The 16,558-nt window shown below is 47.2% G+C and overlaps 1 protein-coding gene across 25 annotated transcripts in view; it reads right to left on the bottom strand.

Annotated features, from left to right (window-relative positions):
- The window catches only part of pleca (plectin a), a 93,793-nt gene that overhangs the window by 8,717 nt on the left and 68,518 nt on the right, over nt 1–16,558 (bottom strand). For 19 of the 25 annotated variants that reach the window (XM_077009794.1, XM_077009796.1, XM_077009797.1 and 16 more), the window contains 26 exons: nt 16,368–16,483; nt 15,884–15,990; nt 15,533–15,652; nt 15,150–15,245; nt 14,719–14,846; nt 13,346–13,439; nt 13,081–13,235; nt 12,232–12,574; nt 12,047–12,124; nt 11,728–11,889; nt 11,501–11,605; nt 11,009–11,104; nt 10,759–10,884; nt 10,475–10,627; nt 10,136–10,290; nt 9,816–9,942; nt 8,464–8,647; nt 7,986–8,018; nt 7,262–7,419; nt 6,550–6,728; nt 6,271–6,409; nt 5,769–6,125; nt 5,578–5,661; nt 5,379–5,483; nt 5,166–5,264; nt 79–3,432 (listed from right to left, as the gene is read on the bottom strand). In XM_077009794.1, coding sequence (XP_076865909.1) covers nt 79–3,432; nt 5,166–5,264; nt 5,379–5,483; nt 5,578–5,661; nt 5,769–6,125; nt 6,271–6,409; nt 6,550–6,728; nt 7,262–7,419; nt 7,986–8,018; nt 8,464–8,647; nt 9,816–9,942; nt 10,136–10,290; nt 10,475–10,627; nt 10,759–10,884; nt 11,009–11,104; nt 11,501–11,605; nt 11,728–11,889; nt 12,047–12,124; nt 12,232–12,574; nt 13,081–13,235; nt 13,346–13,439; nt 14,719–14,846; nt 15,150–15,245; nt 15,533–15,652; nt 15,884–15,990; nt 16,368–16,483 — 6,853 coding nt within the window. The remainder of the gene's footprint in view (nt 1–78; nt 3,433–5,165; nt 5,265–5,378; nt 5,484–5,577; nt 5,662–5,768; nt 6,126–6,270; nt 6,410–6,549; nt 6,729–7,261; nt 7,420–7,985; nt 8,019–8,463; nt 8,648–9,815; nt 9,943–10,135; nt 10,291–10,474; nt 10,628–10,758; nt 10,885–11,008; nt 11,105–11,500; nt 11,606–11,727; nt 11,890–12,046; nt 12,125–12,231; nt 12,575–13,080; nt 13,236–13,345; nt 13,440–14,718; nt 14,847–15,149; nt 15,246–15,532; nt 15,653–15,883; nt 15,991–16,367; nt 16,484–16,558) is intronic. The other 6 variants (XM_077009795.1, XM_077009798.1, XM_077009799.1 and 3 more) reach the window with 1 other exon arrangement.

Genomic DNA, 16,558 nt, shown 5'->3' with positions numbered 1-16,558 from the left:
CAATTAAGTAATTACAATTAAGACATTTGTATAGGATATTCGAAAGCAAATTAGCATTTTAGTCTTTCTTGAAAATACCTGTTTTGCTTTATTTTGTAAATCCATTGCTTCTTGTTTAAGTTTCTCCTTTTCTTTTTCAAGCTCTGCAATTGCTTTCCGCAGATCATCTGCTTCTTTGCTGCTCTGTAACCTCTCCACTTCCAGTTTCTCAACAGCAGTGACTTTTTCTGAAGTTTGTTTTTCAGTATCCATCAAACGGGCTCTAATTTCTTCTGCCTGTTTCTTGAATTTATTCGCCTCCTCCTCTGCTTTTTTCTGGGCATTGGTTAATTGTGACACCCTGAGCTTTAGCTTCTCAGCCTCAGTGGTTATTTCTTGCTGTCTCTTACGTTCTGCTTCCAAGGACTTCTGGAAGCCATCTGTCTCTTGCTCTAAACGCTGTTCCATCTGCTTCTTGGCTTCCAGATGTTTTTGGGCTTCGTCCTGAGCCTGATCTTTCTGTTTCTGTAGCTTTTCAGCTTCACCCTTCAGTTTCGTTGCTTCCTGAATGGCTAGCATCTTCTCTTTGACCATCTTCTCAGCCAGTTCTCTCTGTTGGGCAAGGTCAGCTTCTGCGATCTGCCTCAGTCTAGCAGCTTCCTGTGCATCAACACTGAGCCGTGCAGCCTCTTCAGCAAGTTTCTTCATGTTCTCAGCCTCTTCCTCAAGCAATTTCTTTGTGTTTTCTTCATCTTTTTTCATAAGCTGCTGATTTTCTTTCTCAATCTTGGCCTTCAGTTTAACTAATTCTTCCATTTGACTTTTGACTTTAGAGAGCTCATTCTCCACCTGAACTTTCTGCTTGGCAGCATCACATACCTCACCTTTTAATCGTTTCAGTTCCTCATCCAAAACTGTTTTCTGTTTGTCCGTTTCTTCAAGTTGTAGTTTTACCAATGCTAACTCTTGCTCAACCTGAGACTTCTGCTTCAAGGTGGTCTCAGCAAGCTGTTTCTGCTTGGCCATCTCTTTGTCGGCCTGCTCCTTCTGCTTCAGTGCAGCCGATTCTGCTTTAGCACGTTTGGAAGCCTCCGATTCAGCTTCTTTTCTCATTCTCTCAGCATCTTCTTGGGCTTTGGCCTGTTTTGCTGCCTCTGCCTCAGCCGCTTGCTTCTGACGCTCAGCCTCATCTGCTTTTTGCCGAAACAGAGCCGCCTCTTGTTCTGCTTTCTCCTTGGCCTTTTCTGCATCTTCTGCCAATTTTTTGGCCTTTTCGAACTCCTCTTTGAGCTTAGACTGAGCAAAACCGTCCTCTTTTTGTTGAACAAGGACATCCTGAGCTTTTTGCTCAGCAGCAGAACACTTCTGCGCAGCCTCTTGAGCTAAAAGTATTTGTTTCTCAGCCTCCTTGTCGGCATTAAGTTTTTGTTTTTTGGCCTGTTCTGCTTTTTTCCGGAGACGCTCTGCCTCTTGCTGAGCAGCCTTACACTGTTTTGCCGCCTCTTCCTCAGCAGCTGCAATCTTTTTGACTTTCTCCTCTGCATCCATCCTCTTCTTTTCTTCTTCAAGAGCAAGTTCTCTAAACTTCTCTGCCTCTGCTTCTGCTTTTTCTTTAATCTTCTGAGTCTCTTCGGCAAGGCTCTTTAGTTTCTTCAGCTCAAGTTCAAGATCAAGCTTTCCTGTTGAGGCCTTTTCAAAGTTGAGCTTTAGAATGTGAATCTCCTCTTCCACCACTTTCTTTTGATACAGAGTTTCTTCAATTATCTTTTTCTGTCTGTCTAATTCAGCGTCCGACGACTTTTTTACTTCATCAATCTTTTCTTCAATGTCTTGCTTATGTTGAGAAGCTTGGTCTTCAAGGACCTTCCTTTGATAAGCTTCATCTTCAGCCTTCCTTCTAAGACGCTCATTTTCAGCTTCCTTGTCTTTCAAAGCAATTTCTGCCTCAGTTTTCAAACGAGTTGCTTCATTGATGGCAGCCAGCTTTTCTTTAAGGATCTTCTCAGCCTCTGCTCTTTGTCTGGCTGCCTCGTCTTCTGCAACCTGCCTTTGTTTCTTTGCTTCCTCAGCGACTGACCTCAGTTTAGCTGCTTCTTCTGCAAGTTCCTTCAACTTGGCTGCCTCCGATTCAAGAAGCTGCTTGCTCTTTTCAGTGCTCGACATAGATTCTTTTTCAGCTTTGGATTTCAGCTGTATGAGAACATCCATCTCCTTTCTGACTTTGGATAGCTCTGCCTCTAACTGTTCCCTCTGTTTCACAGCTGAGTTCACCTCGTTTTTGAGCCGTTGGAGTTCATCATCTAGAAGATTCCTCTGCTGCTCAGCATTGTCAAAATCTATCCTCAAACGAATGAGCTCCTGTTCTGCTGTGAGCTTTTGCTGGGCAGTTTCTTCAGCGTCTTTCCTTTGCTTCTCAAGTTCCTTCTCGGCAGTCTCCTTCTGTTTGAGAGCCAACTCCTCAGCTTTTGCCCTCTTCTTTGCCTCCCGTTTTGCTTCTTCCCTCTGTTTCTCTGCCTCCTCTTGAGCAGTGCTCTTCTTGGCGGCCTCCTCCTCAGCCTGGAGCCTCAGTCGGAGAGCTTCGTTGGCTTTCTGCCTCCACATCTCCAGTTCCTTCTCGGCTTGTTCTCTAGCTTTATCTGCTTCAGCCTGTTGTTTTTTAAGACGGTCTGCCTCCTCTTGTAGCTGGATAACATTGCCTTGCTCTTGTTTCAGAGACTCTTCCAGTTTTGTTGTTTTTTCAACAAACGACAGGTGCTTGCTCTGGAGCTCTGTGGCAGCAGTCTTCTGTGCCACCTCTTCTACAACTTTGATCTGCTTCTCCTTCTGCATTTCAGCCTGCCTCATCCGCCTCTCAGCCTCCTCAGCCTGGTGCTTGAACTTCTCCAGATCCTCAAGGGCCTTCTGTTTCTGCTTCGCAGCCTCTTTCTCTGCCTCGGATTTTTGTTTCAGCTCCTCCTCCGCCTTGCGCTTTTTCTGCGTCTCCTCGTTGACTTGTTTCCTAAGCTTCTCTGCCTCTTCTTGGGCAGCCTTTCTAAGTCTATCGGCCTCCGCCGCTTTGTCCCTGAGCTGCTGAAGTTCAGTTTCAGCAGTCGATTTTTGCTTCACCGTTGTCTCCAGCTGGAGTCTGATTATGCGGATCTCCTCCTCGATCTTGGTGCGGCTCTGCAGGGCCTCGTCCACCTGTTGACTTTTGGCCTTAATCTCCTGTTCGGAAAGATTTCTGAGTTCATGGAGCTCCTGCTGGATGTTGTGCTTCTGTTTCTCCGCGTCGACAGCTACGACCTGTCTTTTGCTGACTTCCTCTTTCATCTTCTGTTTCAACTCCTCGGCCTCCTGCTCTGCTTTAGCAATGGCCTTGGCGTGAGATTCTGCCAGCTGTCTCTGCTTTTCTAACTCGGCTTGGACCTCAGCTAGCTTTCTCCTCTCTTCTTCCTTCATTTTTTCGGAGGCTTTCTGTATTAGTGGAAGCAATGGTTGACAGGGTTAGCAGGTTCAGGTTAGATGTTATATCTGTTAGATATCTGCATATATCTACACTAGAGAAAATACATGAAAATACACGTTGCTTCCTTAATAGTGTGTTATGTGGTCACAAAAGACAATTCACGTATGGCACACAGAATGAGACACGATCACTTCACAACACAATAAAATAACTTAGATCACTGAATGGCACTGTGATACTGATGTGTTACTCTTTTGGATGGCTTGAAAAAAATCAAGATAATGTTTAAAATTCAAAGTACTCCCTTTTCTAATTTTTTAATAGGTATTATAACCATGAACACTGGCAGTAGTGAAGTGCTTTGGTTAAGCAGGGTAAAAAGATCTTGTTGAAATGTTTCTTTCACTGTGCATTTGCCTTTTATGTTTGATGTCATATGTCACAAACATTTATGTTTGATGTCATATTGCCACAACATAGCCATGCATTAGTATGCATAAAAAACTCAAGCACCTAAATTTATTTCAGATGTTTATGACATCTGTAAGCCACTTTTTAATCCTAAGGAAAACTAGCCTGTGTTGCAGCAAAGGAAACATATTAATCAAACAGAGTGAATAAAAACCAACATGAAAACAAATGCATTTGGTGAATATCAATGTGATCAAATGACTTTGATTAACTGGATCATCATGTGTTGTATATTCTTCGATACTGAGTACACAGTATGACACAGTCATCCATAAGCTGAATATAACTAAATTGCTAAAAGACGATGCAACATCTACTTGCTTATGATTTTTTAAAAATAGCATGACAATGCATTGTGTGGAAATTTACCTCCTTAGCGCCCAAACATGACAAACATTCATCATGATAAAGCACTGGCAAGCAGTATAGAGAAGCAAACAGAAATGCAAGTTAGAAAAGAAAGAGGGGGTGAAAGAAAACTCGGGCTCCTAAGAAAAAAAATACAGAAAAGGGTTGCAGTCAGCCTGAAGCATTCTCTAGCTACAAAAACCAAAAGCCCAAGCAAATAACAATGGGAGGAAGAAATGTTATTTCAATTTCCAGAGATGGTACGCTCAAGAACGAAAATTCAGGGACAGACAAGGGCATGACACCATTTGGTGATCAATGGTGTCTGTTGGTGTAAAAGTGCATGCTGTTTTACACGACTGGTTTTTTGAGTTTGCTTCAGGCTGAGGGATATCTGTGTATTTCAAGCTTTTTCTTGTGACAGAGCTGCAAAAAAATCACCCCCCCCGCACAGTTGTACACACATAATGAGGGACAGAATGTGCTGGGGATGAGATGTGGTGTACCACTGGCATTAAGAATTAATAATGTCCTAGGTCCTGTCTGCTGTCTAAGATGTGTGTGTGTGTGTGTGTTTGTACCCACACATATTGCCTTTATCCACTATAAAATGACAATCTGTGACGATTTTGTGAAATTAAAATGTACTTATTGAAATTGTATCTCATACAATCTGCAAATGGCTAATGCACTGAATGTTCTCCATTAAACATGTGTTGAGGGCAGTAGCAACAAGCTGGGGCGTGTGTAAACCTCCACCCATGTGTGATCCCCCACCCGTGTGTGGTCCTCCACCTGTGTGTGATACTCCACCCATGCATGATACTCCGCCCGTGTGTGATACTCCGCCCATGTGTGATACTCCGCCCGTGTGTGATCCTCCACCCATGTGTGATCCTCCACCCTAGCCTCTCACTCTTACCTCCTCATCCTCTAAGCGCCGCTGGGCATCAATGATGAATTTAATATATTGGCTTGTCAAGGTCATCAGCTCACTGTAGCGTGTCCGAAGAGTGACATACTGAAAGATGATTCACAACATCTTTTTAATACTTCTAATTTTGACATTTTAACAAAACGATGCATACACAATATACACGAAATATCTCACTGGAATATAAATGCTTAAAAGTACCTCTTGTATGATGTTATCTGAAACAGACTCCATCTTGGGTTTCTTTAGCGGAGAGGCGATGGGTTCCACCAGTGCTTTGTATGTGACCAGCTGAAGTTCATAATCCTGGAGCAGAACAGGGTAGATGACGCTACTAATGTTCTGATAGGCTGATATCGGTGTGTGAAGTGTTTGTCATTGATTTCTGGCCTTTCTTTACCTTTATTGCATCTATGTAGGCCTTGGCACATTTCTGACACTCATCCACCTTCTCTTTGTTCTTCTCAATCTCCTCAAGGAGTTTCTGCACATAGTTCAGTTCCAGAATGAAGTTATTATATACAATATGTATAGATAGACAATTATAATAATAGTGTGCTGATATTCTAACTGATATCCTAAATGCAGTACCTTCTCCTGGGCAAGCTGCACTTTGAGTGCTGCAGTGTCGCTAATGGGCGCAGCCTGGATCTGCTCCTGCCTCTGCTTGGCGTCGGCGGTCCAGCGGATGAGCCAGTCGTAGCTCTGGCGGTAGGCGCGCGAGTGCTTGCCCAGTGCGTCCAGCTCGCGCTGCCGCAGCTCCAGCTGGGCGAGCACGGCCTGCCAGCGCTCCTTCAGCCCCGCCACCAGCTGCCTGTAGTGCTCCAGCTCCACGTCACGCTCGCCTCCCACGTGCAACAGCCGCTCGCTCACCGCCGCCGCCTTGCCAAACTCCGCCTCCAGCCGCTCGAACGCCGGCTGGTCGCCCTCGACAGCGGAGTGCTGTTTCTGTGGCGATGGGCGGGGCGAATACAAAGTATGTTGTTTTAGTTGAGATTTAAATTTAAGTACATGCATGGGGTACTTGATAAGAGGTGAGGGCCTGTCATGTTTATGACACAACATGGGGTTGCCAAGTATGTCGGCTTCGCACCTTCAGCTGTGCTCGGTCAGCCTCCACCTCCGTCTCGTTGGACGGCACCTTCTTAACATCGCGCAGCTGGTTCTCGTACTTCTTGAGGACATCTTCAGCTGCTTGTGTGCTGCGGATAACCAGGTTGATGGTCTTCAGCCTGGACATGGTAAAAAAAAAAACATTTTCATGCGTTGGACACACACTACAATAACAGTCCTTGGGCAGAATAAGCAAATGACAAGAACATGGCGTCCTTCAGCCAGAGAGCCAGGAGGCACTCCCGTAATCTCCACTCACTTGTCCAGGTAGACAGAGGAGAGGCAGTAGATGTGCTCCATCTTCTTGCGGGTGACGTCCAGCTCAGAGCGCAGGACAGGGGCGGAGCTGGACTGCTGGGCGGAGGCCAGAGCCGCCTCGCTCTGCTTCCCCACCGTGTCCAGGTCTTTCTTGATGCCCTCCAGCTCAGCCTGGAGCTTCTGTTCAGAGACCCACAGACACGGAGCCATTAATTTCATGATTAAGACACAAGAGACTTCCTTGGTTAAGATGCCCTTTGTACTTTGTAGGATATGGTTATGGTTATTATTGTTGAAACTCTGACTTAGTTGTTTGTTTTTAGAATCTTATATCATTATACCACAATGTAGTTTTGTAAATGAACAAATGTGGAGAGGTGTTTAATTAGACAATGCACACAGAATGGATAAAAATTCTGTATGTAGAGCTGAATATAAAAAGTGTGTGAATGTAATGGATATTTTAATCAGGAAAAGTTTGAACAACTCAAATGGTTCCTAATCTACTGCTGATCCATGTCAGAACTAGAGCCAAGAATAACAACCTAGAACAGGCCCGACATTAGTTCACATTTGGACATGGGCAGGTCCAGCTCTGGGGCGTGTCTGAAGAGGACCCGTCTAGAGCTTCTTGTCCATGTGATTTTCCTGCCAAAATCCCCAGAGCGACTTCCCCTCCCGACCAGCCCACATGCGGACAGAGTGTCGCCCACCTGCTGCTCGCTGGTCCTCTGGGTGCAGGCGTCCAGGGGCTCGGCGTCCAGGGGCTGACGCAAGCGGGAGACCATACGTCCCTCACAGCCCTCCAGCCTCAGCCGCAGGTCCTTGATCTGCGTTACAAAGCTCCTGCACACGCCCTCGTCCTGTTCCCCTGTGTGGACGAGACAGAGCGTGTCAGAGAGAGAGAGAGAGAGAGAGAGAGAGAGAGAGAGAGATAGATTCCATGCCATCGTCTGATTCAACATTACGGCAGCATTCATCTATACAAAAAACTGAGGAAGTATCACAGGAGTGCAGTGCATTGAAGTAGTGTTCAGTCTGCCTTGACCAGTAGAAACGTAAAGGTAGTTAGCATCTCCATTAATAACTCCATTAATAGATTAATGTGCACGCTGGTTTTGCATATTGACGCTTCAATATATGACCAGTTTTCATTTTGCAGGATGCATTTCAACGAGGCCCCAGGTAAATACATTACAATCTTTTGAACTGTGAGCTTCATGCATGATAAAAATGGAGACGAGGTGTGAATCTGAACCCGAGACATATTCACATGCTCCACAACAGCAGTGCAACACGGCCACTGTTAAGACTGGCAGGAAGACAGTACGGTGAGGGCAGGAAGACAGTACGGTGAGGGCAGGAAGACAGTACGATGAGGGCACATGGATTATGATGCACAGTCTGATAAATCAACTTTCAGTCTGATATCTTTACCGGCAGCCTTGTGTTTGGGCCTGATGACAGGTTCTGCAATATGAATGGTACAGTTGTCATCTAAAATGTGGGGTAATGCCTATAATCAGGGGATCATTGCATTTTAATTCTCTGTAAACACCCACATTCAGTTCACGGCAAGATAGATCTAAAACTCAACCCCCTGCTTATAGTAGTATAATCTAGGTACACACATATGGAAAGACTTGATTATGCCAGAATGCCAGTAAACACTTTTCTAAGCAAGTCAGTTTATTTATGATACAGAACTTCTCCTGGACATGAATTAATGTCCTGTAAACAGCAACCTTATAAGGCATTGTGAGAGGCGGATTGCGGGACAATAGCATGGAGCCACAGGGTGGGAGGGACCATCAGGTGGCGAGGACAGGGTGGGTGTGGTCATGTGGTGGGCAGGGCCATATGGTGGGTGGGACCACAGGGTGGGCAGAAGCACAGAGGCCTGACCCATACGCACCTTGCTCCACAGAGCGCAGCAGGCCGTCGTAGTGCTGAGCTGCCCCGCTGTAAGCGCCCTCAGCCTGCATACGGTCATCTGCCCCGAACAGCTCCGAGTCCTGGCTGTCCCGCATGAAGGCCTGATAGTGCAGCTCCAGGTTCTTCAGTGTCTGTCGGTACTCCTCTACCTTCAGTGTCTTGAACTGGGGAGGCAGAGTACAATAAGGGCAGGATGGTCAGGATGTTCAGGACAGTCAGGACGGGGCCGCTATGGAGGCATGTGTGCTAGCATATGTGCATACATAACTCATATTTTTTGTTATTCTACCATATAATATATTATATATTGCTATTGTTTTTTTGCTATTTTAGGAGCAGACCACTTGTACATGTGTTATTTTCATGTGTGAGGGTGAGGGTGAGGGTGAGGGTGAGTGTGAGCATGAGCGTGAGAGTGAGTGTGAGGGTGAGTGTGAGGGTAAGGGTGAGGGTGAGTGTGAGCCAGAGTGTGAGGGTGAGTGTGAGGGTGAGTGTGAGCATGAGAGTGAGTGTGAGTGTGAGGGTGAGTGTGAGCATGAGCGTGAGAGTGAGTGTGAGGGTGAGTGTGAGGGTAAGGGTGAGGGTGAGTGTGAGCCAGAGTGTGAGGGTGAGTGTGAGCGTGAGAGTGAGCGTGAGGGTGAGTGTGAGTGTGAGTGTGAGCATGAGCGTGAGAGTGAGTGTGAGGGTGAGTGTGAGTGTAAGGGTGAGGGTGAGGGTGAGTGTGAGGGTGAGTGTGAGGGTGAGTGTGAGGGTAAGGGTGAGTGTGAGTGTGAGCCAGAGTGTGAGGGTGAGGGTGAGTGTGAGCATGAGCGTGAGAGTGAGTGTGAGGGTAAGGGTGAGTGTGAGCCAGAGTGTGAGGGTGAGTGTGAGGGTGAGTGTGAGCGTGAGAGTGAGTGTGAGGGTGAGTGTGAGGGTGAGTGTGAGCATGAGCGTGAGAGTGAGTGTGAGGGTGAGTGTGAGGGTAAGGGTGAGGGTGAGTGTGAGCCAGAGTGTGAGGGTGAGTGTGAGCGTGAGTGTGAGGGTGAGTGTGAGAGTGAGGGTGAGTGTGAGCATGAGAGTGAGTGTGAGGGTGAGTGTGAGGGTAAGGGTGAGGGTGAGTGTGAGCCAGAGTGTGAGTGTGAGGGTGAGTGTGAGTGTGAGGGTGAGTGTGAGGGTGAGTGTGAGTGTGAGCGTGAGAGTGAGGGTGAGTGTGAGCGTGAGAGTGAGGGTGAGTGTGAGGGTGAGGACAGAGCATCATACTGGTACGATCCACACGTGAGGGAACGCAATAGCAAAGGACATCAGAATGAAAGAATGGAAGAATGGAAGAATGGAAGTGCAACCAAAGCCCACCATGATGAGGTTCCAGGAGCTGATGAACTGTATGTCTCTCATGAGGTACTGCCAGGACAGCAGGCTCTTCATGTCCACGTGAAGCTTCTGCCAGAGGACCATCAGCTTCTGCAGCCCGGAGTCCAGTCTGTGGCACAGTACACAATAAAAGATCACCACACAGCCAAGGAAAGTAGAAGCAGAGTTTAAAACTACCGATTCAAGGCTTCTTCTTCAAAGTTTAAGTTCAAATGAAAGCATGATGGGAGGGCTCCATCTACTGAAGACAAGGTGGCCAAACATCTGGAACTCAAAGAAAGGGGCAGACAGTGTTGCTGTACCCGGAGCTGACGTCCACGGCCTCCTTGTTGGTGGGTGGGACGATGAAGCAGACGGAGGGAACTGTGGCCTCCGCCCCGCCGGGGCTTCGTACCTTCCACTTGAAGGGCTGCGAGTTGTTCAGCAGCGCACACTCGTCTCCCCTGTGCACTGTGATCTAGACGAGACAGGAAGACACAAAACGGGAGGTCCTGGAGACTTGGCCAAGACATGTTTTATGGAGCTCTAGCCAAACGTCTGTCGTATGCCACGTCTGTACATTCTACTGCCTCTATCACTTACAGCCATGGGTGCGTTGGCATCATTCATAATAATCACTCATTACAGCGCCTCCGTCTTACCTCCATCTGTTTGAAGTCGCACACGGCTTGGACGGGCAGCTTGCCTTTGACGGGCGTGGCAGGGTTCCTGGGTTTCAGCTGGATGATGTTCTTGGCCCTCCTGTTCAGGCCATCCAGGTGAGTCTTGAACTCACCGAGCTGCTCCTTCTCATCCTGAGGTATCACGAAGACCGACAGATGCATGACGTTATCGTAAAGAGATCAGCCAGCATCAGAGGGCCATTAGTATTGAAGGGAATGTTTTGGCCATGAACCATTTAATGACCAGGGTATATAGTACCCACCACAGCGTCCTGCAAAAGGTCTTCCAGACGCGTGACAGTGATGGAGCGGTCGCACACATACTTTTTCTTCATCGACTCCTGCATCTTCTTCATCCTCTCCTCTGCCTCTTTAACATCTGCAAAAAACTGTTGGGTGGGAACATTGGTGAGGGGCTGGTTTTGCTTCACCACTGCCGATGGCGAAGTGTGGCGTGGAGGCCCTCTGGCAGTGCGGTGGTGGAGTAGAGAGAGTGTAGCGTGTGGGGATTACCTGGAAGTAGGCTGTGTTCTCCTTCAGGTGGCTCTCAATGCAGCAGCACAGCTGTAGCATCCAGCTCCACTGGGTCTGCAGAGCAGCCATGAACGCCTGCGGAGAGCACAGGGGCGGGGTCATGTCTGAACCGACGACAGTGTGACGGTGACGGAATGACGTCAAGTTCTTCACCTCTCAAAACAATGTCAATTGTCAACTGTCGAGCCAGTCAGTGCTGTTTGTGAAAATAGTGTGAAGCCACTTTAAAGATTTTAAGCACATCACTAGTCTGACGCAATTTTCGAATGGGTTTTTGTTCATTTCTAGATCGCAGGGAGTTATGGGATGTGTACTGGGATTCTAAGGATTTTGTGGTAAGGTAAGCCACATGGTAAGATAAGCCTTGTGATTTTATCTTAGGTTTAGCGTAAGCCGAATTTATCACAAGGCTTAGATGAAGCGTCAAAATAACCCCGATGGTGAGTAGGCTAAAGAGGGTTGGCGTCTTGCCTCCACAGTGCTCTTGGCTGGGTGACCTTCTTTCAGCAGTTTCTCTCCTGTGGCCTGAACGTTGTTCATCTTCTTCTCCCTCTGCTCCAGCTCACGCATCAGACCCTGTCACATGACCAGTATTACACACCACTTCCCTTTCCTCTGAATGTGCAGTTGAAGAGAGTCTGCATGAGGCTAAACTGGAAGGTTGGTACTGGAAGTGTGGCGGAGGGGACTGGTCCTACCGAGTACGTGTCCTTCTTGGCCGTCATGTTGGTGTTACGGTCACTCCAGTCATAGTTCACCTCCTCCTCCTCTTTCTCGTTCAACCACATCAGCTCTTTGGTGGCCGCCACAACGAAGGCGTGCAGCTGAGTGAGGTGGCGTAGGCGGGACTTCGAGGAGTTCTGGAACAGGAGCACAATGGGAAAAATAAGAAGGGAAGAGATGACATGAAGGCAAATCTAATGGGAAAACTCTTTAGGTTATACGTGATACCACTGGCTTTGTAGTGAAATCCACAGCAAATGCTCAAGCCCAAATAGGATGAAGGCAAGAACCTACCAGCAGTTTTCCGTACTGCAAGTCCAGCTTGGCCAGATAGTCTCTGTACGCTCCTTTGCTGGCAGGGGTTAACTGGTTCTGAAGGGTATAACCAGAAAAAAAACGGATTATTCATACTGGCCTCCAAAGTGAAATTAAAGGCTCTTGAACAACACGAATAATCAACGCAAATTCTTCCAAATCACCTCATCCGCCCTGGCGCGGTCGATCTTGGACTTGAAGTCCTCGATGGACTGGTGCAGGCCACGATGGCCCCCCAGGTGGGACTCCACGGAGGGGAGGTCGGCCCCCCAGTCAGCGGTGTCGATGCGCCTCTGGTTCTCCTCCACCCAGGCCAGAAGGTCCCGGACGTACCTGAGCGTGACCTCGTCCAGGTCGGGCCGAGTGCGCTGCGGCGACTGCTGCAGGCTTGTTGCCACGGCCACCTGGGCTATGGGCGGGGCCGCTGTTATCGCCGTCACGCCAGACTTCACGCGCAGGTTGTACTCACTGCGCAGGTTGACCAGCCGCTCGTGAAGGCGGTACACCCTGGCGGGAGACGAGGGCCACCGAAACACGTTAGCGTAAGAAAGAAAGTCCTGAAAGGTTCATGCTGGAAAAATATGTCTGGATAGAGAAACATTCATGGAGCAAAGTTGCAAGTAATAGGATGAAAGAAAATGCCAGAATAGTGCAGAATGATTCAGAAGGGTTGTTGACAAGGGTTGTCAAAATCGATGTAGGACATTTTATTGCTTAAGAAACACTATTAGAACTTGCACAATTGGTGACTAACTGAATACTTTTTTCCCCCACTGTATAGTCCATACAGTCTGTGTATATTATATATAGTACATACATACTGTATATATATTTGAGTATAAAATTCACATTAGTCTTGATTCTCAAGGTTGACAGTACATATAATATTAGTATAGTCTGGCTATAGTACTCTATTATATTACAGGAGAGGCATGGGTTTAGTCACATGACAGTCCCATGACAATGTGTGAAGAGGACACACTGTCATGAACAAGAACTCAAAGTCCACCAACCTCCTGTACATCTGTTCTGCCTGCAGGTGGCGCCCGTCCTTGAGCAGCTGCACGTCGTTGAAGAGGAAGCGGATCATGTTCTCAGCCTTGTCCAGGTCGGCCTCGATCTCCCCCGCATGCTGCGAGGGCTTCCCGGCCCCCAGTGAGCGCACCTCCTGCAATGCATGGAGACTACCGTCAGCATCCACTAATCCAACAGCGCCCTCTGCAGGTGGTACTGAGGGCTACAGTGAGTCGGTATGTATTTTTGCAGCAGGTGTCTCACCGTCTGAAGTTGCGTTTCCACCTGGTTGAGCTGCTCCTCGCACACACCTGACTCCATCTGCACCTTCCCAACCACCCTCTGTAGCTTCTCCAGCCTGTGCATGGCACACACACACACACACACACACACACACACACACACACACACACACACACACACACACACACACACAAACACACACGTCACTGTCACTGCCTATGGCCCACACACACATATCACAATGTGACGCCAATCGCAACTCTGCTCACCAAAACAAGAATCATGACAATTAAAAAGTAGGATTTTATAAATAAGAACATAATTCTATGAAAAATTATGAAAATAACTAAATCCTAACAGTGGGTAAAGTCAGTCTTTTTATAAAAGAGGTAAATATTTTCATCTATAATCTCTAACGATGAATGAACTTTATTTAATTGGCATTTAAACACAGTCACAAGTGTTTTTTTACAACTCTCATTTATCTTTCTGGCAGAAAGTCACAAACTCTGCAAGACGGAGGACACAGCATGCGCCCATCGAGCACCACAGCAAACAAACATCAGCTGAAACACTCACGCCCTCTTCTGGCGAAGCAGGTACTCCAGTCCATGACTGTAGTTCACAAACGCCATGACAGGACAACAGACTCGGAGACGCTTTTATTGCATGTGTCACTGTGGCTAAGCGTGTCTTTCTCTCTCTGTTGCTCTCTCCCTCCCCCTCTCTCTCTTTCTCTCTCTCTGTCTGACCATTAAACCAGCTCCTTGCTCCGAAAGAGTCTTGTGATAAAGGGCCGGCCCTTCTAAAAAGTTCCGCCCCATTTCTATCTGTTTCTCCAAACGACCTTTAATGTGATTATGATGTGGATAATCACGTTATACAACAGATCACTTCATAATTACACTTCTCTTTAAAAGGCAAGCAAACAAAATGTTTAACCTGCCCTAGTTTTGAGAAATATTTTGAGCATAAAACAGTGAAGTAATAAGCAACCAACAAATGGAAAAGCCATACATTCTAAAGTCCATCCACATTTAAAGATTTACAACACACTTGCAGCCTCTAATCTTAAACACTGATGAGATGTATATCAGTGTTCACAGTATGCACTATGGATTAATAACATTGTAATCTCAAATCAGTCAACACGTATATATTAATTACAAACAGTGCAACCACACAGATGCCATTATTCAGTGCAAATAAAATCTTTTCCACCAAATTTCCGAAGCCAGGAATCTCTCATTCTTTTCCCCCTCCACTTTTATAAACACTGTAATCACATCCGGTCGAAAGCAAAGCAGTTCGACCTCCAGATTTGACCTCCAGCTGGACGTGAGCGATCGTGAGAGCGCGTCGGGTTGAGAGTCAGCGCGTAACGGAGGCCTCACCGGTCAAACTCGGCCCTCAGCAGCCGCTCCCGCTCCAGTATGGCCACGTGCAGACGGCCCCACTCCTTCTCCACGTCGATGGGGTGGTAGCTGGAGGGCACCTTGATCTGCCCAGACTGCACTGCGCTCTGCAGAGAGGCAGGACTCAAACTCAGACACAGCATCAAACACAAGACACTGCTTTACTCGTTCTTCTATAATAAACTATAAATGTATTTATGCATTTTTGTCTCGCTTCACATGACACATTTCTGAAATATATAATTTATTTTGTCCTGTGCATGACTGGATAGTTATTTTCTTCAAGAAGCAATTATACAGATGTTGGTGTCTGGTGAAATTCTGTAACACATTCTGTAACTGATCTGTGATCTGGAATGACACCCGGGTTTCCCTGGCCAGTCAGTGCCAGAGTGGTGCCTGTCATTCACCTCAAAGGCCTTGTAAATATGTTTGGAGCGATTCTTGTCCGCCTCCTTTGCTGGGAGCTCCATCTCCTTGAATTTGAGAAACTGGCGCCAAAGGACCTACGACAGAGAGCGTGTAGTCACCTGACACCACCTGACACCAGCCAGGTAGGACACCTGACACCAGCCAGGTAGGACACCTGACACCAGCCAGGTAGGACTTTGCCATTCTACATTTCCTGACATTTAGCAATTTTTTTCCTTATGGAAATCTAAATTATCATATAATAGTTTATTGGAACTTAGTGTTATTAATTGCGTCTGTTCAACATTACAGTGCATTACAAAACTCTAGTTTCTGCGTCATGGGCACACTGACATCATGTACCACTGTGTGAGAGACTGACCTCTATCTCCTCATAGCTGGCAGGGAACTTCTTCTCCTCAAACACGATGACGTGGTGTCTGATCCACTGCAGCAGCATGGTGACCACCTCGTAGTACTCCTGCCAACGCAGCTCCAGCTCCTGACAGACAAGCACCCACAGCCCCTCTCCCACTTAGCTCAGGGTTCACTTCACAATCAGATTCGCAGATGCCTTATCTGAGGTATTCTGGTGAACCGGAACAAACTACAGCATGCTTACGAAACCGCTACGCAGAGAAATCGGCACAAATCATCGTGCCACTGCTTTTTTTTGCCACGTGCGAGCGAAATGATGCGTTTCTTCTTCTTCAGGGCCGAAAGCGAGACTCACGTTTGCCTGGACTCCGTCCTGCGCGTCAGGAACCCTGGGCATGACGTCGTACAGGGACGAGACGTAGGTAATGATGGATTTCTCGTCAGGGTGTGGCACGTCGACATCTGCCCGGGACAACAAAAGCATGCGGAGCTGCGTTAAAGAGAGGCCACGGCAGGAAGAAGCTGCAGCCATTAACGTTTGCTTTACTGCGTACGAGTTTCCAGTCACCACCGCTGAACGTTTGCAAGGCAGATAAAAAATTCTGAACATCTGGCCATGACAGCTTATCAGATGATTTGCCAAGTGGTTTGGAAGCTGGAATGGGTGCAAGGGCTTATGAACAAATTACTTGTTCGTGCAAAAACGGTGTCTTGCGCAAATTAACATGACACTCTAACAAATCTGATTTTATTTTCTAATACCTACAGGCGTACCACTGCACACTGTACCTGTAAAAAACATTCCTGAGCCTCAGGTAGTGAAGAGTGATTTATTTTACCTTCTGGGTCAAGCAAACGGGTGACACCTAGTTCTCTGTCAGCCAAGCTGAAGGCCTGTTCCAGGTTCTCCAGGTTGGTCTGCCTGTACACCTTATTCATGTCAATGAGACTGGGCCTAGGGGCGAGAAAGACCAGAGGAACCCAACTCAGAGCTTCTGCAGAAGACATATTCATACTTGACCACAGACAC

Source organism: Brachyhypopomus gauderio, chromosome 6, assembly GCF_052324685.1.
Source record: "Brachyhypopomus gauderio isolate BG-103 chromosome 6, BGAUD_0.2, whole genome shotgun sequence".
In the NCBI taxonomy this organism is placed as follows: Eukaryota; Metazoa; Chordata; class Actinopteri; order Gymnotiformes; family Hypopomidae; genus Brachyhypopomus; species Brachyhypopomus gauderio.
This window is presented reverse-complemented; position numbering and strand designations above follow the sequence as displayed.